The sequence below is a fragment of the Osmerus eperlanus genome, chromosome 2 (assembly GCF_963692335.1).
Source record: "Osmerus eperlanus chromosome 2, fOsmEpe2.1, whole genome shotgun sequence".
NCBI lineage: Eukaryota > Metazoa > Chordata > Actinopteri > Osmeriformes > Osmeridae > Osmerus > Osmerus eperlanus.
The window spans coordinates 17,850,273-17,872,406 of record NC_085019.1 but is presented as its reverse complement, the minus strand read 5'-3'; the positions used below and the strand labels follow the sequence as shown (position 1 = coordinate 17,872,406).

The 22,134-nt window shown below is 40.5% G+C and overlaps 2 protein-coding genes across 2 annotated transcripts in view; one reads left to right on the top strand and one right to left on the bottom strand.

Moving 5' to 3' along the window:
* Window positions 1–22,134, top strand: part of nudt9 (nudix (nucleoside diphosphate linked moiety X)-type motif 9) — a 241,099-nt gene that overhangs the window by 204,415 nt on the left and 14,550 nt on the right. The window lies entirely within an intron of this gene.
* Window positions 1–22,134, bottom strand: part of mapk3 (mitogen-activated protein kinase 3) — a 56,861-nt gene that overhangs the window by 28,984 nt on the left and 5,743 nt on the right. Inside the window, exon 5 of the mRNA XM_062453753.1 lies at window positions 20,355–20,469. Coding sequence (XP_062309737.1) covers window positions 20,355–20,469 — 115 coding nt within the window. The remainder of the gene's footprint in view (window positions 1–20,354; window positions 20,470–22,134) is intronic.

Below are 22,134 nucleotides of genomic sequence, written 5' to 3'. Positions count from 1 at the left end.
GAGGATGTGTAAAGTAATATTTTAGCGTCAGCAAAAAATATTTCCCTTTAATTTAATCGTTTTTAGAGATTTGAAGTTGCCTTCGCATGTAAAAATAAATGTCATTGTAGAGCTGCGCGCAGCGCATTTATTTGCTCAGCCCCTTCCCCCACTCACGTTCTCTCTCTCTCACTACAACGGACCCGTCTGTGAAGAGCCCCCTCTCTCTTGCACGCTCTGAATCAATGCATGGCTTTGTCCGAGAATCGGCAGGAGAATCAATCTGGAGTTTAAAAGGGGTCAATGACTGGGTTTTTGGGGTATTTCACACTGTTCCTTAAGGTCTCTGAATATGGTATGTAACATTGGTTGGGCTGAAAATGGCCCAGTTGCTGTTCTATGAGCCCTGATGCATCCTGTGAAATAGCCCTGGGAAAATCTCTTTTTTTCTCCTTTTATGGTATGCTCATGAATATATAGATGAGCTGCGCGCTGATTGGTTGGTTTACAACAAGTGAAGCTGCGGAGCAAAGACGCAACATGGCCACCAGCCCTCACTGAAACATCGAAGGTGGAGACTTGAAATAAAAACGTACAAATAAATCTATTGAGTCTACACAACACTTTTCAACAGATTGACTAGATATCATTTGAAATGATAACATTAGTTGTTTACACTTCTGTTGTCGAAGCAAACAGGATCGACTTAGGTGGGTAACGTTAGCACTACAGCTTAGCAAACAAACTATCGTGATTCAACTCAGCTTCAGTTAGCTCTAGCTATCTTGCTGACAAATAGATCTGGACAAACATGCATCTTGAATTGTAGATTTAAATGACAACACGGGTTATTTATTTGAATGAAACAGTCAGGAACATGAAATAACGTTATCCCCATTGCCAATAAACTAAATCATCACACATTCTAACGATGCTAGATACAGGAAGGATACGTTAGCATTGCTAATAACTGTTAGCGACATCATACTACAGCTTGCGGTTGTGATGAACATACGGTCGGAACGCACCTCTGTTCAGCAACAGCTTCATAGCAAATCCTGCTTTACATTGTCCCAGGTTTTCAAAACTGTCCTCGGTGAAATGGTTTGAGCAAATGTGTAATTGAGGGTCAAACTGCACAGGGATCTTCTCATAGACAAACATCACAGCCCGGCGAGTGTTTGGTTCCTTTGGAAGACTCTGAAAAGTGTCAGCATTCCCTGTACAGACTGGAACACTGCATTTCTGATGGTCCATTTTCAATATCCTTTAAAAACTTCCAAACTTTATCCTTTGTAATTCCAGTGGAAGTACACAGAGCAGCACGCAGCTAAACTAGTGTCTGAGATCCTGGGCCAGAACACCAGAGGGCTGGTCTGTATGTAAATGTTGGGGCGTGACAAAGGTTATACTACATTTGGGATGTCACAAATTCAGCTTTTTCGAAACCGATCGTTTTACAGCTGCAGTTTCAAGTTGTGAGATTTACAAAGAACAGAGGTGTCAATGGATTTTGAGGTTCACTGTATGTCCATTTTACCCACCAAACTGTAGTTATTTAACTATGACAAGGTAAAATCGGTTTTGCAATTAATTACCCCTTTAAGAACGGATAGTATCATAATTCTCTGCACAAATGTGTCCAAAACGGAAACATTCAAGTTAAATATAATAATATTCATAGTTAAAAACATTTGGCAAATATAACAATATAAGTCGTAACGTTTATATTACGTAAAGCTCCAAAAACTATTTAGCGCTTAAATTAATGCAAAGTGTGTGTGTGTGTGTGTGTGTATTAGGGATGGGCGATATGACCTAAAATCCATATTGCGATATACATTGCGGCATATTGCGATAACGATATATATCACGATATATAAATTATAATAGAACCATTTCAGTACAGGTTACATAGACCCTAAGAAAGCCAAACTGCTAAATGTATTATTTTCTTTTAAGAAAGAAACGTATGTAGTTTTGAGAACATTTATTGTCCAAAAATGCATTATGTTGTAATTATACAACATAATATTGCAGTGTCTTTAGTTAAGGAACAGACACTGTACTGAAAATACTTTCAGTATTAGGCAAAGAAAATGATTTTTTGTAATGCACAGATACTTTAAATAGCCTTTCAAACAAAGTTTGAACATGCAGCCTAATGTAACGCATTTGGTTTTAAACATTTTGTTCTTGTAATGAAATGAAAACAGGTGTCTTGTTAATAAAGGAACGGATAATATGAATTAGTACTTCAAATTAAAACAAAGTGCAAAATTAAATAATAATCTTTTTTTGGAATAAAGAAAATACTTCCAGTATAAGGCACATATGTCAACTAAAGAAAATGTTTCAAGAATAAAAGTTTCTTTACAGTAGTGCCATGCCATAGACAGTAAAAAGAGCAAAACGGTGCAGAAGGCACCAAATGTAGTTTTTGTTATTTTCTTAAAGGACACACAAGATGCACAGAATAGGAAAAACTGGTGTCTTCTCAATTAAAAAGCAACACAACAACAAATCTTAAAATCGGGCACTCACTGAGATTGTGTTTACACCATGTCATTTGTTAGGCCCTAAAGATTATTTGCCAGGAACACAAGCTTGTCCACAGTCTCTGGCTTCAACAGAGACCGGTGGCATGTAACAATGTTGCCACCAATGCTAAATGCCCTTTCTGAAGGAGCACTTGTGGCCGGGATACAGAGATATTTCTGGGTCAGTCTTGCCACCCTTGGAAAATTAGCTTGGTACACCCGCCACCAGTCCAGTGGGTCAGTCTCTCCATCAACCTGCATTGTCTGCAGGTAACTTTTTAGCTCCACTTCGATGGCCTCTCTGTCAGCGAGAGCAGCTGTGCCATCGGAGGCCTTTTTGAAAAAGCTTCCCAGGCTCCGTTTCACCCTCTTGGATTGCCTCTCAACAGCTACTTCAGCACCACCAGCAGCTTCAGCACCATCAGCTGCAGCTTCTGTGCTTGTGTGTGGCTCTGTGACCGTTGCAGCTTGCACCTCCAACAGTGACAGAATTTCTGCTACCGCTCTGGTCTTGATGAACTCTTGGTGGTCATCAGCTATATATTTACCTTTGAACCGTGGGTCGACCAAGGAGGCCATATCCAGCAGGTCAACCGTTTCTGGGTCTGAGTATTTCTTGTTTAAGTACCCCAGGATGACTTTTTTCATGTCTGTGGTCAGCTCTGTGTCATCATCAGATGCAGCAAGAACAGTGTTGTTGAAAAGATGGAGAACGGGTTTGATGTACGACACACTGACATACTCTTCTCCAGACAGCGCGTCTGTGAATTCCAGCAGTGGGCCGAGGGTCTTGCTTATAGATTCCAAGACATCTCTATCTTGCCAAGTGGGTACCAGGTGTCTGGTTTTCCTGTTTGCTTTCAGTACCTGTGATAGGGCCTTCTCTTGTTCAAGCACCCGCTGGATCATCAACTGGCGTGACCCCCACCTTGTTGGCGTTTCTGTGATGAGCCGATGAAAGGGAAGATGGTACTCTGCCTGGGCTTTCTTCAACTCTTTTCTTCTTTTCCAAGAGTGTGAAAAGGCACTCACAATCTTCTTGCATAAGGCAACAGCACGGTCAATTCGGGGGTCTTTCACACTTTAGCTTCCGTTACCTAGCAACCTAGCATAATACTCGTAGCTATGCTACTACCTGCTAGTGATACTTGTTAGCCTCCTAATTGTAAATTTTAAAGCCATAATATAGCGTTTGTCATATAGTTTTTGTCTATCGGAAAATAGTCGGTTGGAATGTTCAGAATCACACGTGTGACGGTACTCTGTGGGGCCCGCTTTCGAACGATCACATGTGTGACGCTACCAATTAACAGGTTAACACAAATGCAACAACATTAAAATAGCATTGGCTATACAACTGAAGAGGCAAATTCTACATCTCTAAACGCAAATGCAACATTATATTATGCACAAAATGTTTTAACCTACCGATGGCGAGGTGCAGCCTGTGCCCGAAGCATTGCAGCCTGGTCCAATCATTCAGAGACGCTGCCTTGACCACGTTCGTTCCATTATCAGTAGTGATGCATACTTGGCGTTCTTCTTTTAAACCCCAGGACTCAAGCGATTCCTTGAGTCCATGTGCTATCTCCTCGGCCGTATGTTCAGCAGGAAAGTACGACGTCTGCAAACACCGGCTGCCAAGATTCCAATCGTCCGCTATATAGTGAATGGTCAGGCTGATGAAGGGCTCCATGGTAAGGCTGGACCACAGGTCCGTTGTAGTGGCAAAGTATTTCAAGTCACACAGCTCTTTTTGAACCTTTTCGCGGAACTCGGCATATAATTTTGGCATCTCCGTTTCTGTGAAATACTTGCGGCTTGGCACTTCGTAACGTTGATCAATAGCCTTGATCATGGCGTTAAAGCCGCGCCTCTCTACAGTTTGAAACGGGACCATGTCCTTACACAAGTAAAAATGTATGGCCCTTGTAATTTCAGTCCATCGCGGGCTCTTTCTACAGTAAGGAGTACCTTTTGAAAATGCCTTCTGGATGGAGGTCTGGATCTGTTGTTGTTGGATCTGACGCTGCCCTGCGTTCTTCGAATTGGAACTTGGCTGCATTGCCTGGCAATGCTGGTATTCAGTAGCATGTTTGGTTTTGAGGTGGTAGAAAAGATTGGTTGTGTTTCCTTTCTTAGCCAGAACTGTTGCCCCACACACTTTACAAAGTATAGTTTGCTGCTGTTTGTCGGACGTCTTAAATCCGAACCAAGTCCAAATAATGGACGTTGCACCGGTCTTTTTAACCAGCTCCTCCGTTTCACTTACATCCATGTTTGCTCAAGATGATGAATACGAAGACGCGTTGCATCCTTTAAATTTCGCGGGTAGTTTGCATCATCAACATGCATTATCGCGATAGTGCAATATAATTTAAATCTCTATCGTAGGCCAATTTTGTATCGTTTATATCGCATATCGTTTATATCGCCCATTCCTAGTGTGTATAGAATATAGTTTCTATATATAGTTTAGGGTTAGTTTAGTTTTAGTTAGTTTTAGTTAGTTTGTTTAGTTTTCGCGCTTTGCACATGCTTTCAGGAACGCATTTCACATGTATATAATGTACTGATGTAGGGCTGTTTTGGCAGCCCCTTTGTCACTGGTCACCCAGACACTCGTCTGGGACAGTCGTTGATTTGCATGAATGCTAAAATGACAATCACACCTTAATGACACACCTCTGGAAAGGTGGTCTCAACATTTGAAGAGTAAGGTGGACCGAGGAAGACTCTTGTAAATATAGTTCTAAACAGCTTTTAATGTCATGTTTGATATGATTTTGTTTCTTATTTTACGTATTACATTCTAGTCATAATTTTAATACTGTAACATGTACATTTACAGGGTTTACAGAGTTTGTGCTTGCAGCAGACCAACATGTGTGTTTAACATATTCCCTTGTCTTGCAAGGGGCACCACTTGGTCTGCTGCAGCCTTGATTAATGATCCAATTTGAATTTGTATGCGTTAGACAACTTTTCAGTCATATGACCGGTGTCCCCATTTTAGTCAGGTTTGGGTATATATAGGAAGATGTTTTTACCACTAACTTTGAGTTCTGTTTACGATACAAGCTCCGGTGCGTTAGGCGCCTAGTCTTCGTTGTGAATACCTTTGTTAACCATTGCTCTGAAGGTATGTTTTGTATTTGATGATATTTCATTATCATTGTATTGATTATCTTACTATTTAGATAATTAACTATTGTGCATTTGAAGTTACTTGTTCTCCTTGAAACGTATATATCACACTACGGCGGTGAAAACTTTGATCTAGTCTGGTTGATGCGGCTAATACTGATTATAAACATAGACTTTTGAAGTAGGTTTTAACTTAAGGCCTCTGAGTCACTTACGGTGGATCTCCACGCTCCGAAGGAATTTACCGGAGCCTCTGAGTGATCGGTTTACATACTAGGTCTACTATGGTTAAAATCCATATTATAGTAATGATAAACGACTGATTAGTGAACACGCATACTTTAGGGTCGATGCTCTGATCAAGCAGACGATTTTTACCTACGCCAGAGTTTCATGTCATTAACTGTTTAGCGCTCAAGGTTACAGGTAACGCACTTGTGCACATTTCTAAAATTGGAGTCAGATATTAACAAGTCAATTATCTCCCTGAACATCTAACCAGAATTGAATTGGGTTTCCCAAGCCAGGGACAAACACCAAGCGTCTCCGGCCTTACGAGATATCCTCTTCAACCTACACTGAGAAGCAAATCACGGAATTTGCTTTACAGGATCTTTAAAGGTGACATGACATGCTGTTTTTGGATGCTTTTATATAGGCCTTAGTGGTCCCCTATACTGTATCAGCAGTCTGTTTCCCGAAATTCAGTCTTGTTGCAGAATTACAGCCACTACTAGCAGTCCCACAAGGAGCTTTCCTCAGAACGCGCTGTTTTGGTGTCTGTAGCTTTAAATGCTAATGAGGAGCGTAGGGGCGGCACCATGCGCTAATGTTTACAATGGATGTATCGCAATGGCTGTAGCCCCGTTGCTATAAGATGCCTCGAATTTGCCCATTCTCATCTGATAACCCTGGTTTGCAGAGGTACACACAGTCATTTCAATGAGGGGAAAGGCGGATATCGCGCGCGCCATAACACCAACAGCAGAACGGTTATCCAAATAACAAAGAAGTGTACAACACTCACGTTACAGCATGTGTATTCACACACATACTTGATGCTATCTACCTTTCCATTAGCGACAGTAACTCAGCTGTTAGCTGCAGAGCTAATGTTACAGCCACATTCTAAGGGTAGCAAGCTAGGTACCATATACAGTAAAGCTACAAAATGATATAGCGTTAGTTAACTTACTTGTCCGAGGTTAGTAGCTGGACGAAGGAGAGTTAGTACTGATCCAGAATTTAATTTCAGCAAGGCCAGTTTTGTATTATCTCAAGTTGAGGAAACAGTTGTGGCTGAAGTGTTTGGCGCAGACATACAAAACAAATGCGCCTACAACAGAAGTTGTGTAGGCGCATTTCGAGAGAAAATAAAATTAAGATACTGGGTCTTCAGAGGCTCGGATGAAGGAATTGTAAAAAGATTTTTGTTTTCCTTTGTACATACAAACTGAGCAAATGTAATGCTTCGTTCGTTTGCAAGCCATGATGTCTCTCGAGGATAAAAACACTTACACGGTCGTAGCTCAGTTTCTTATGGGTGGGCCAGATTCTCTGGGTGGGCAAAGCAGAGAGAGGGGAGGTAACCTTCCTCCTTGTGACGTAACAAAGAGGACATTTTCAAACAGAGCAATTGAGCTTTCATTTTCTGAAAGGCGGAGAAGAACACCCAGGGCTTGGTTTACACCGATCAAAAATTCTAGCCTCTGGGGGACCAAAGGCAGGCTAGGGGAACTCATATTAATGTTAAATAACCTCGTAAAGTGAAGTTTTCATGTCATGTCACCTTTAATACTGGAACTGCGGCATACAAAAGGAGAGGGCACAACAGGGTTAATACATCGCGGGGCACTGTGCCCCATATAATTTCAGTAATCTGTCTGTGCCCCCAATTTTATCTATAGTTCAAGTAATCTGTATTTGTGTGTTTCATTGGCATCTTAATCACTGACTGCATCATGGGCACTGTGCATTAGTCTGTGGAAAAATTAGAAATGACCATGGTCGACAAAGGCACCTTTTCACCAGAATAGAATACCATCTTTAGTAGGGATGCGTATTAATAAGATTTTAACGATTCCGACTCCTTATCAATTCCTGCTTATCGATTTGATTCCTTATCGATTCTCCCCTCTACAGCCAACTAGGTCTGTGAAACCCCCCCACACACACACACTCGTTCTAAACGAATCTCAAACTGGCTTTGACTGGCTCTGAAATGAGCTAATACCTACCGCCTCTTCAGGCCTCTGTTTTCAAAACAAAATCTAGTCAGCGATAGAAACTTTCAGTTTCCTTGTGTTCAAGCTTCTATTACTCAACACCAGTAGGACTTACAGGGGTCCTAACAACAGGGGAAATAACTTCAGTGTCACCTTTCAAAAGAGAACATTTACATGCATGTACTCCAAATGGTTCAACAACAGCTTTCAATGTACTTTGGGTATGTTGTTTAGGCGTTTTTAGGCACATTTAACAGGACTATTAAAAGGTTAAACAATTAAAATGCTAAGATTAATAATGGATAAAACGCGAACGTTTGCTGATAACACACGCCGCCCCGATAACGTGAAATGATCAATAAGATCAATACTAATGGGAGACGAATGCCGGAGCTAAAATGTATGCCAGAAGATAACTAGATCGACTACACACAATAAAGGCAAATTGCTTCACACAGTAACAAGTGGCTGTGATCACTTTTGAGAAGTTTAGCTCTACCTTAGATAGTTAGAGATGAAGCTAGCTGCGCTGCTGCATGCATCGAACACATGACGTTCCAGTAACTTCATTCCATGCTGTGTATTCAAATGCTTCTTCATACGAAATAGACTTTTTACACGCGTTACAAGTGGCGTTGTTGTCATTTTGTCGTGTGAAATACAACCAAACTTTAGAACGCTTCTTCCTAGTTGCCATGTTTGCTGCAGTCTGTCTGAATAAACTATAAAAGTTTGCGCATGCGCAACGGCACAGAGAATCGTTAACAGAATCATTAAGGAATTTTGCTAACGATTCCAAGGAATCGATTCACTGGGAGATACCCATCCCTAATCTTTAGCCATCTTGATGTGCATTGCTCTTTCATTGGTCAACCAAGCGCAAGCAGCGGATGTGGGTCAGTGGCCTGGGATATTTGCATATTCATAGAATCCAGAATTTGTTAATGAGGAAAAAAGAGTAGATGTGCTTCTAGCTAGAGTTTTTAAATAGTTTTTGTGGGAAAACCGTTTGAAACAAAATATTATAGTAGAGTAATTTTAGATAAATAAAAAAAATCTTTGTTGGGGGACTTTAAGTTAAGTCATGACCTCACGAGTGATTGACATCCAAGTGGAGAAAAAGCGATGAATAATTCCCTACTTTCTTTAGTCTGAAATTTACCCAGACAAACACCATAGTGTAATTGGGTGTGCTCAAGCCTTCGGCGAGAGCACAACCTTTGTTCTCTCACATATATATTATTATTATTCTTGCCCCCCTAAAACTCAGTCAATATTTGGCCTACATAGACAACCTAGGTGTCAAAAGTTTCGTCTTGGTAGCGATTGAGTTGCTTCTATTGGGATTTACGTTCCGTTGCATGGTTTAGGCTCAAGTTACGTTTTTGTGGCGAAAAGTGAAGCTAACGGTGGCTAATTTGCTAGCCACAGTCACTGACGTTACTAAGGTCACTACGTCACGAAAACACGCGTGACTACCTGTAGCAGAACATTTGTTTCGCATCTGTTAACTTGGGGGATAGCTAGGCTAACTATAGCTTTACTGCAAGGCAGCTGCAGAAACGCCACAAGCAAAGAGGCCAGGGTGATAACCATTTACTCATTTTACTTTGTGATGTGAAACACAATTGTAAAATGTAATGTACAATATTAGCTGATATTATTAAGGAAGTAGGCCCACATCTACTTTCGGAAACGGTAGTCTACTATTTCACTGAGGCATTAGCATGACATTAGCCTCTGTTACCCGGGCAACACATACTACAGTGGTCTATGATGCATCTGTTTTCAATCATTAAAATAAACACTCCTCACAAATACATTTTCGTTGTAGGATTTATTATGACATTACATTACAAGTAAACGATTTGTTGGTGAAATTATCATTACCTGTGGTTTCAAACCAGTGTTGTTCACTGCAACGCTGTAGCCTACGTGAGACACACTACAAAAACATCTACACAGCTGTTTAGGAAGTCAAACGGCGACAGAACATGTTCGGCACTCCCCTTACTTAAATCAAAAGTCTTTCAATAGGTGAAACTATCTGACTACTAACCTGAACTTCATTGCCACAGCCTAAACTTTGTCAATCTGTTCATGATAATTAATTTCAGCCTAAACCGTACAACGGAACGTTAAATCGAATTCAACCAACGCAATCGCTACCAAGACGAACACAGCATTAGTCTAGTACTGTACTGTAGTAGTACAATTTACCGGGGCAGCTTCTCCACACAGGGCTATATCGCATTTTGCGTTGTTACTGACAATGATCGCTACCAGTGAGCTTTTTATGAATGAGTGATTTTCCACTAAATAAATGTCAAGCTTATTTACGTTTTTGGGGGCATATTTTCAGTTAGCAGATGGTACTGTTTGAATCGCGATTCCATCTTCTTCTGCCCCGACAAATCCCGTAAAATAATCTTCAAAGGGGGTTCTTTATTAATGAATTAATGCAATATGAGTAGGCTAAATGCCTGAAAATATCACGAGAAGGGAAAAACTTAAAATGACGTTTAAGTCATAGAGATTAGGTCAATTTTTACATCGGTCTGCCAAATGTATTCGTTTTGATTCAGCTATGAGGCTCTTGCAGGGGAAATGAGAAGACATCTATTTCATTCTACAGGTCACTCGTATTTTGAGTTGTAAATGAGCAGCAAAAAAAATGCTTTTAAATCTATGTAATCTTTATAAATAATAAGTAGGCCCTATGCATTTTTATATAAAATATACAGAAATATCAGTTGTAAAAATGTCATTAATAAACGGACCCCTGTGCAACCAACGCAAGCAAGCACACCCTACAATTTCCCCAGAAATTGCACCCTCTCTAGTTCTTCTGTGCAACACAACAGACAAACTAGAGAGGGTACAATTTCTGGGGAAATTGTAGGGTGTGCTTGCTTGTGTCGGTTGAAGGTCGGTCCGTCCCCATAAATATCCTGTAAAGTAAATTCCATGATTTGCTTCTCAGTACATTATATGTGTGAAATGAGTTCCTTAAAGCATGTGCAAAGCGCTAAAACTTTGTCGCACTGAAATGTTGAGTTGGACCGTAAAACTCTCTTCTCTTCCGTTTTCAGCTCAGGTTTTGTAAGGCGGAGCCAAAAAATGACCGATCTACGTAACTTTGACCAATCTACATCAGATCACTGCATGGCTCCTCCACTCACCCGGTGAAACAGTAGAGGTCCCCCAACTCCACTTCAGTTACAACTCTGTATTGTTATTGTAGCCTACATGAACTAGCTAGCTTCAGGATGTCTCCCTCCACCCGCAACTGCATCTTACCTGGATGCAAGAACTTCAGCTGCGCTGCAACGCTATTTAATGTCCATAGTGATGAGGAAATGAAAAATAGGTGGATTGATTTAGTGAAGAGCCACGCTGATGGAAAGCTTCGCATCAACTCCAACAGCCGATGATGGTATTTTGGTGAAATGGTAGCTATAGTTGGAGAGCTCACTGTCTACTGTCTCCGATGTTAATTTTTACTCCTGTGTTACAGCTTCATGTATATGCATCTGTATATTTCACATTAAACAAATAAATTATCTGGGTCGTAGGTACTTGAGACAAGCAGCGCCTTCCAGCAAGGGGGCGGAGTTTGAGCTCCTTCAGGCGACACGCCCCCCCAGTCTCAAGCAGAGAAGACAGCTGATTTTCTCACAATTTCAAAGCCTTATTTAACATACTTGTCGGTGGGTTTTTTTCATTCGAATTTGGATGGGTAGTTAACAACACATTCTTCTGTGGTGTGATGAACTTAAAACTCGTTTTCAATTCCACTTTACAGGATCTGTTTTTCTCTTCTTGTGACATTTTTCAAGTATTTAGCCTACTCATATTGCATATTTGATACACAGATTTTCTATACATGGGTGAGGTTGTCTCTTGCTGTGGTCAAGAGGTCACGGAGCAGGCCTTGGACAATACACATATAGATCAAGGAATGTGCTCTGGTCAACTTAGGTTAAGTGCAAGATGCAGAGAATAGTACAAGCAATGATTGATGACCGCATCACCTGTGTGTTGTTTCTTCTGTGCATCAGGTTGTGGAATGTGTACCGTTTAAGGAGATGTTGTGGTGGTAACTATATTTGTACAGTCCAGCCATATATAAAAGGACTTCTGAGAGACATGTTTTCTCACTCATGCCAACCACTCTGCCTGTCGTGGTGACGTGATCCGAGCAGCTCGACTTAATAAACAAAGTCAACTCTTTTCATTGTGGTGATTTCCTTGGCCCATCCTCTGACAGAAAATCATCTAACAATAATTAATTAACCCCCTTTGAAACAAGCTATTGTAACAACGTTGTCACTGGCAGTATTTCAGATGGAATCGCGATTCAAACCGTACCATCTGCTAAGTGAAAATATGCCCCCAAAAACGTAAATAAGCTTTTCATCTATTTAGGGAGAAATGGCTAATTCAAAAGAAGTTTGCTACGAGCAAGCTAGTTCAGTTGCGGTGGCTAGCCAAATTTCACTGAGTGAGAGGATTGTTTGAAAGTGCCGGAAATTAGAATGTTTCTTTTGACATAAAGTTTAGGCTGTGGCACTGAAGCCAGCGACGCACCACACAAGCTTGAGTTTAAATACATTCTTTAATGTGACATTACCTACTACTGTCCATGCAAGTTTTGATTTGCTTAATGTACATGTATGATGCTTCTAGTACACCACGGCACGATACTCGCTGTGCAACAGCACATCTATGCACGTTGTATCCATGCGTCGTTGCTAACGTGTGCTAATGTTGTGACATTGGCACTGAGTACCCTTTGTTGACACAAGGCACTTTTTTCCACAAAAACGTAATTTCAGCCTAAACCGTGCAACGGAACGTAAATAAAAATACAAGCAACTCAATCTCTACCAAGATAAAACTTTTGACACCGACGTTGTCTATGTAGTCCAAATATTGACAGATCCTTATAAAATAATAATAATAACTAGAGAGGGTACAATTTCTGGTGAAATTGTAGGGTGTGCTTGCTTGCGTCGTTGGCACAGGGGTCCGTTTATTAATGACATTTTTACAACTGATATTTCTGTATATTTTATATAAAAATGCATAGGGCCTACTTATTATTTATAAAGATTACATAGATTTAAAAGCATTTTTTTTGCTGCTCATTTACAACTCAAAATACGAGTGAAGTGTAGAATGAAATATGATGTCTTCTCATTTCCCCTGCAAGAGGCAGCCTCATAGCTGAATCAAAACGAATACATTTGACAGACCGGTGTAAAAATTGACCTAATCTCTGTGATTTAATCGTCCTTTTAAGTTTTCCCTTGTGATATTTTCAGGCATTTAGCCTACTCATATTGCATTCATTCATTAATGATCCTGTAAAGTGGAATTAAAAACGAGTTAAGTTCACCACACCACAGAATATGTGTGTTATTAACTACCCATCCAAATTCGAATGAAAAAAAAGACAAATATGTTAAAGGCTTTGAAATCGTAAGAAAATCAGCAGTCTTCTCTGTTCGAGACTGGGGGGGGGGCGTGTCGCCTGAAGGAGCTGAAGCTCTGCCCCCTTGCTGGAAGGCGCCGCCTCTCTCAAGTAAGCTACCTACGACCCAGATAATGGAAGCTACGTCAAGCCGAACAAAACTGTATAGAATTAGAATGTATTTGTTCAATGAGTGAAACATACAGATGCATATAAATGAAATATTGCCCTGAGCTGTAACACAGGAGTAAACATTTACAGCAGAGACAGCAGACAGTGAGCTCTCCAACTACTTCTAGCACATTAGCGACCATTTCACCAAAATACCATCATTCTACACCGAGTAGCCTAATATCAAGTTAGCGGTTTGCACTAATTATAGCAGAGATACCTCTGGAAAAGTTATCTAGTATAATTATAACAAGCACACAGAACTGAGTGATGAACTGCTGGCGGCGGTGGATGGTCCAGGTGCGACCGGAGGATGAACGGCTTGCATCCAGGGAAGATGCAGTTGCGGTGGTGGGAGACATCCTGAAGCTAGCTAGCTAGCTGATGTAAGCTACAATAACAGTACAGCAGGAGGAGCCATTCAGTGATCTGACGTAGATGGGGAGAAATGACGTAGACAGGGCATTTTTTGGCTCCGCCCATTAAAACCTGATCTGAAAACGGAAGAGAAACTGTTCTTCGGTCTAACTCCACATTTTAGTGCGACAAAGTTTTAGCGCTTTGCATATGCTTTCAGGAACTCATTTCACACGTATATAATGTACTTAGAAGCAAAACATGGAATTTACTTTACAGGATCTTTAATAAAGAACCCCCTTTGAAGATTATTCTACGACGTTACCGGCAGTAGAAGATGGAATCGCGATTCAAACAGTACCATCTGCTAACTGAAAATATGCCCACAAAAACGTAAATAAGCTTGACATTTATTTAGTGGAAAATCGCTCATTCATAAAAAGCTCACTGGTAGCGATCATTGTCAGTAACAACGCAAAATGCGATAGCCCTGTGTGGAGAAGCTGCCCCGGTAAATTCTACTACTACAGTACAGTAGACTACTGCTGTGTTCGTCTTGGTAGCAAGTGCGTTGGTTGAATTCGATTTCAGAATCAGAATGGGATTTATTCGCCATGAAAGTTTGCACAGACAAGGAATTTGCTTTGGCAGGAAGGTGCATACAATAAACATATAGGGACCTAAAATTTAAATATGTGGACTATCTATACTAAGGGTACATAAACTAGCAGTACTAAGTGGAATTAGAATTAAATAAAATATACAATAAAATAAAATATAAATTGCCGTAATTTACAATATAAAAATACAAATATTACAGAAAATACAAATGTTAATTGTATCTTGTACGTTCCGTTGTACGGTTTAGGCTGAAATTAATTATTTTCATGAACAGATTGACAAAGTTTAGGCTGTGGCAATGAAGTTAAGGTTAGTAGTTAGATAGACTTTTGATTTAAGTATGGGGAGTGCCGAACATGTTCTGTCACCATTTGACTTCCTACAGCTGTGTAGATGTTTTTGTAGTGTCTCGCGTAGGCTACAGCGTTGCAGTGAGCAACACTGGTTTGAAACCACAGGTAATGATCATTTCACCCACAAATCGTTTACTTGTAATGTCAGGGTTTTTCCTGCATAGAGAAAATTTTGGAGCGCACCAAAGCTGTTTTCCCGAGCGCCAATGACAAATCCCGAGCGCCAAAGGCAAAAAAAAGTTAGCAATGAAAAAAAAAAGCTGTGTTCATCACGCGTGCAATGCATGTCATCGAATATGTTCTCAATAGTTTGTTTCAAGTAGGCTACAGCCAAACCCTCGTTCCGTTTTTATCAACAATAATCGAGTTGATATGCGTGTCTTCTTGTCTGATCAATACGCAACTTTGAGGTGCGTGAATGGACAGAGCGGAGTAAACTGTCGTTCCGCTGCGAGGGCCAGCCCGACGTGCACGAATACACCTGTACAAATACAAATTAAATTTCCACTCAAAATGCTGACAAAAGTTTGATTCACGATTTCCAACGCAGCCTCCATTGGTATTCTTAACCTGGAATGATAATATATAGTGCAGTGTTTCCTCTATGGCTACATTTCTGCCGCCACGGTATCAGAAATCAGGCTGTACACAATTTTAGGCCGTCTATCAGCAGTGATTGTTAGAGTGCATGTCGGAGAATTGCACGGACACGCGCTTCACACCGCAGTTGAGATTGCGTGTGTGCCTCCTTGAGAACTGTAAGTCGTATAACTTATGTTGTCAGTTCATTTAAGCCTGTTATTGTATAAGTCTATAGTTCTTGCAAATGTAAATCAAGTTAACTGGTGATTTTCGTTGTTTGTATTCTTCCCCTGCTAGCTAAATTGTCTGTTGATTCGATAGCTGCCCTTGCTCAGGTTTGTATTTTAGGTGCATTATTATGCTGAAGTAGTTTTAATTAATAAAAAGTGTGTTTGTTATTATTTGCTACAGAATTCTTAGCCTATCAAGATCAAATGAAGCAGGCAGTGTACATGCTTCAGAGTGGCCTACCTTAATCGATAGGCTAGGCTACTGACCATTTACAATAAGTTGTTACGTCAATTTTTAATTGGCAGCATTTATGCCATTTAGAGCATACTTTATGAGTGTAAGGTGTTTTTAAGTAGCCTAACTTTATTGCTTTAGGGGAAATAGGAAGAAAATATGTGCAAGATTTAAATTAGCTATTAGAATATTACAGGGGGGGGGGGATGCAAAACACCTGGGAATAAATACATTGATTAGAAAAAAGAAAAAAAAGAATATATATATATATATATAGCACTGAAGACCCATTTTGACCCAGGAAAAACCCTGAATGTCATAATAAATCCTACAACGAAAATGTATTTGTGAGGAATGTTTATTTTAACGATTGAAAACAGATGCATCATCGACCACTGTAGTATGTGTTGCCCGGGCAACAGAGGCTAATGTCATGATGCTAATGCTTCAGTGAAATAGTAGACTACCGTTTCCGAAAGTAGATGTGGGCCTACTTCCTTAATAATATCAGCTAATATTGTACATTACATTTCACAATTGTGTTTCACATCACAAAGTAAAATGAGTAAATAGTTATCACCCTGGCCTCTTTGCTTGTGGCGTTTCTGCAGCTGCCTTGCAGTAAAGCTATAGTTAGCCTAGCTATCCCCCAAGTTAACAGGTGCGAAACGAATGTTCTGCTACAGGTAGTCACGCGTGTGTTAGTGACGTAGTGACGTTAGTGACGTTAGTAACGTCAGTGACTGTGGTTAGCAAGTTAGCCACCGTTAGCTTCACTTTTCGCCACAAAAACGTAATTTGAACTTCAACCATCCAACGGAACGTGAATAAAAATAGAAGCAACTCAATCGCTACCAAGACGAAACTTTTGACACCTAGGTTGTCTATGTAGTCCAAATATTGACTGATGCTTAGGGGGGCAAAAAAAATAATAATAATATTAGTGGTGGGCATAGATTTTTTTTTTTAATCTAGATTAATCTCACTGTAATCTTGGCGTTAATCTAGATTAATCCAGATTAAAATGGCTCATTTGAATTCCGCCGAAGGCATTCAGAATATGTGTGCTACCCAAATAATGACTAAAAGTAAGTCTTTGAGAACGGGTTTCTCAAGCCAGGTGGCGCATTAGACCAGGAGCTCATCTCCTGTTTCCAAAATGCATCACAAACTGCTTGAGAAAGCTGTTCTACTATGATAATTGGTGATGAAAATAAATTATGTTCAATAAGATGTACTTGTGTTTCTTATATACTAGTGTAATAATTGGACCAATACGCTGTTCCTATTGGTCCAGAAGCAGGGCTCTAGAGTGCGACCAATTTGTGTACGGGTGCGACTACATTTTTTCCTAGGTCGCACCGGTGCACCTAACCTCCTCGCATCCGCTGTCTCTCCACAAACGAAGCGTTTGTTATCTTAAGACGGAACTGACACTCATGGTTGGATCATATCGTGGTCTAAACCAATCAGAGACAGAGATGGGGCGGGTCTTTGCCTCTGATTGGCTGTGGTCCAGATATTCCTGTAGCTCCGTGCTGTGTGATTGAAATTACGACCTGAGCACCAGAGAGTCAGTTTAGCAGACCTGGGCATTGTATGGCCCGCGGGCCATAACCGGCCACAGGCTGTCTCAATCCGGGTGAGGTAAATCAAAAAATTTAAACTAAATAAATGTGTTGAGCGGTAGTGAATATGTAGTCCTGAAAGACTACAGTGATCAGGCGATAAACATATGTGCGCTTGCGCAAACCTCACCGACAGGAGAGTTAACTGTTGGTTAGCCCTCGAAAATGAAAAACTTTGCCACTGATTAACTTTTAACAAGACATGGACTTCTAAGTATCTGTTTACTGAGGTCAAAGTGAAAGCTGTGAAGAAAAAAAACTAACGCGGACATAATAAGAACTTGACTGATTCAGTGGGCGCGGGCTGATGGTTTGCTAGTTGAACTGCAGACCCTGATCATTACCCGTCAGCTGTCCTTCGCATTCAGACAGATTTCGATGCACTTGTTCAAGCCCACTGGATTTCTCTCACAGAACAAAATGAACTGAAAAAACGTATTGCTTTTTGTATAAAGTTGATCAATTCCACATCTTTAACATACTGCAAAACAACTTTTCAGTGTTTGTGAAGATTAACTGGTTACAAATAAAATGAAACACTGTTGTTGCTGTTTATTACTTCTATAATCTTTCCTATTTGACCTACACCAAAATCTAAAATATTTATATAAATATTTACAGAATATCCTTATTCTTCTGATAACCAGTAGCAGCTAATCAAAATATATACTTTACTGCTTTTTACAATGGGAGAAAATTAATAGTGAGCAAATTGATGAGGCCCTCCAACACATTTCAGGTTTCTCATGTGGCCCCTTGTAAAAATGAATTGCGGACCCCTGAGTTACGAAGCTGGGCCATGGAGCTAACCCATGGAGCTAGGATTTTGATGCTAGGGAGAGTGTGGCAAGATGATTTAGCCAAGGCCATAGGGCAAGAAGGCCAAATTACAGGTGTTGGCCATCTGAAGGGCATGCGACAGCAAGGTGGGACCTGCTATAAGACTTTGAGCCATGAAATGTTAGGTCTCAGTTCAGGGAAGCACTTTTAAACAGTAGCACTTTCTATTTTGAAATGTTTTATTTTGCTTAAAATGTTTTAGTTTGGTAGCTCAGTGAAGCACTTTATATAGATATATATATATATATATATATAAATGAAGCACAATCTATATATAAAATATATCCGCCCCAAAATATATAAATATAATATATTGAAGCACAATCATACTAGGCTACAGTATGATTGTGCTTCAAATAAAAAATAGGCCTATATTTACCTACACCTTATTCTTGTTTAAGATCATTTACATAATATATATGAATGTATATGGAACGTGATAAAAAGGTGACCTTGAAATTGTGGCGACGCAAGGAAAAATTTGGGTGCACCTAAATTTTGTGCTGGTGCACCTAAATAAAAAAGTTAGGCGCACCAGTGCAACCAAGGCAACAAGTTAGTCTGGAGCCCTGAGAAGACGTTCTCAAAAGTTAATAAATCTGTTTCTTATATACTAGTGTAATAATTGGACCAATACGCTGTTCCTATTGGTCCAGAAGACGTTCTTAAAAGTTAATAATACCGTTTATATACACCTCCTGAAAGTTCACAGAGGTAAATAAACGTTTTTACGGACCTAGCAACAAGCGGTTGCCTTAGAGATGTAGCCATTGACCTTAACAACGTGGCATCTGCTCGGCAACAAAGTAGCCTAAATTGCCTAAAAAAAACTAAAACAACCAAATATGTTTTTTGCACAGGTCCGCAAACGCCCCGCAATCGCTTCCCGTTTTAAAGAAGTATCTGAAGCAGACAGAAGACGAATTGTTGATATGTTGCCTTGGAAATGTAGTGATGTCACCAGTGCAAGTGCAGCTGATTGCTCTGACAACATGGCGTCTGCTCCAGATTCGACTTGTTTGAAACCTAAGGTTTCAAACACGACCTACGGTCGTCTCGGTTAACAAACGTTTGAACAAATCTCGGTTTACAAAGGCGTTTGCAGACCTGTCGAGGAGTAAACATTTGCTGTTTATTAAATTAGTTAGCTTGGCTGATAGAGCTGTGCTGACGGGCTTGCCTCGGTTGCACTCAAACATCGTAGTTTGACGACGACTCTTCCCCTGCGCTACATCAGTGCTTGGCCCGGCATCTTCCGCATTAGCTAAGGGATGCTTTGCGTTTAGGTGGTATTTGAGACTGGAAGAACTCCTACAGTAAACTAATTCCGCATAGCACAAGGTGCAAACAACCTTAGTCTTGTCGAGGTTTCCATTGGGAAGCTTCTTAAAAATAAATTTTCCCTGAAGCAAAACAGGCTTCTTCATAGCTGCATCCATGTTAGCACGTCACGTTTGATGTGATAATTTCATACACAAGGGATACACACAGGTTCGAAGACTTGTTCTCGCCCCCTACTGTGCAATTCGGCTAGGTATACATCCACGCTAAAATATCAAGGTGAAAGTCATCATAGCTTGCGTAGTATAGACCCAGCTCCCAACCCAACTTTGAGAATAGATTAACGGCGATATTTTTTTTATCGCCGATAAGAGTCGCAGCGCGTAAACGCCGATAACAGCCCACCACTAAATAATATATATGTGAGAGAACAAAGGTTGTGCTCTCGCCGAAGGCTTGAGCACACCCAATCAGGAAATATGAATGGCGACATATCGTGGAGAACCTTATGCTGTGTGTTTAATGACAAAATTCCTTTTTTTCATGCAAACTTTTGAATGACAAATATTAACTTTTCCTTTTGGTGGTAGAAAGACGGAGATGAATTCAACATGACAAAAAGTATTGCTAAGTTTAATTTAAAATTACTGATGGGATTTGTTGTGGACTAGGAATTGAAGGTCTCTTACCCAATATGTGGTTGAGCTGGTCAAGGTAGTGTTTTCCAGGGAAAATGGGCCTGTTAGACAACATTTCAGCCAGAATGCAGCCCACTGACCAGATGTCAATAGACTTGGAGTAGCCCTGTTATAAGGATACAAAGTTGACCGTTGAGCTTTTATACACTGCATCTGGAAAGTATTCACAGTGCTTCACTTTTTCCACATTATGTTATGTTACAGCCTTATTCCAAAATGTATTCAATTCATTCTTTTCCTCAATTCTAAACATAATACCCCGTAATGACAAAGTGAAAAAGGTTTGTTTAATAATTTTAATAGATTTGCAAAAATTAAGACAGACAAATATAACATGTACATAAGTATTCACAGCCTTTGCTCAACTTTGCTGTAGAACCTTTGGCAGCCATTACATCCTCAAGTCTTTTGGATGCTAGAAGCTTGGCACACCTATTTTTTGGGCAGTTTCTCCCATTCTTTGAAAAGACCCTTCAAGCTCCAGGTTGGATGGGGAGCATCGGTGCACAGCCATTTTTTCAAAGTCTGGGCTCTGGCTGGGCCACTCAAGGACATTCTCAGAGTTGTCCCGAAGCCACTCCTTTGTTATATTGGCTGTGTGCTTAGGGTCGTTGTCCTGTTGCCAGATGAACCATCGCCCCAGTCTGAGGTCCAGAGTGCTCTGGAGCAGGTTTTCATCAAGGATGTACATTGTTGCATTCATCGTTCCCTCGATCCTGACTAGTCTTCCTTCCTAGTCTTTATGACTAGTTCCTGCCGCTGAAAAACATACCCACAGAATGATGCTGCCACCACTGTGCTTCACTGTAGGGATGATATTGGCCAGGTGATGAGCGGTGCCTGGCTTCCTCCAGAGTTCAATATTTGTTTCATCAGACCAGAGAATTTAGTTTTTCATGGTCAGAGTCCTTCAGGTGCCTTTTGGCAAACTCCAGGCAGACGGTAATGTGCCTTTTACAGAGGAGTGGCTTCCTTCTGGCCAGTCCTGCAGAGATGGTTGTCCTTCTGGAAGGTTCTCCTTTCTTCACCGAGCAACGCTGGAGCTCTGTCAGTGACCATCGGGTTGTTGGTCACCTCCCTGACTTAGGCCCTTCTCCCCTGATCGCTCAGTTTGGCCAGACAATTCCTTGGACTTCATGGCTTCATTTGTGCTCTGACATGCACTGTTAACTGTGTGACCTCATATGGACAGGTGTGTGCCTTTTCAAATCATATCCAATAGATTGAATTTACCACAGGTGGACTCCAAGGTGTAAAAACATCAAGGATGATCAGTGGAAACAGGATGCACCCAAGCTCAATTGAGTGTCATGGCAAAGGCTGTGAATGTATGTGATTTTTTTTGTTTTGTATTTTTAATATATTTGCGAAAGTTTCCAAAAAAACTATTTTCGTGTTATCATTATGGGGTTTTTGAATTTGTAGGTGAAAAAATGACGTAATACATTTTGGAATATGGCTGTGACAACGTGGAAAAAGCGAAGCGCATACACAAGATATGTAGCCTGGTCCTAACCAGACTCTCATACATTTCATCTGTACAGAGTCTGGGCTCAATCCATTGACACGCGTTAACTTCCTTGAAGGCGGGTACTCTGTTGAAGTTTAAACAGGGTTCTTGCAGGTTTCAGTAAGTCAAATTGAAGACCTTTTTAAGACATTTTAAGACCATAAAGATTGAAATTTAAGACCTACACAACGCATTACCCCAAAAAATATTCAAATCAAAGAAATTCAGATTTTTTATTTTATTTCAATGAATTCAGTCATT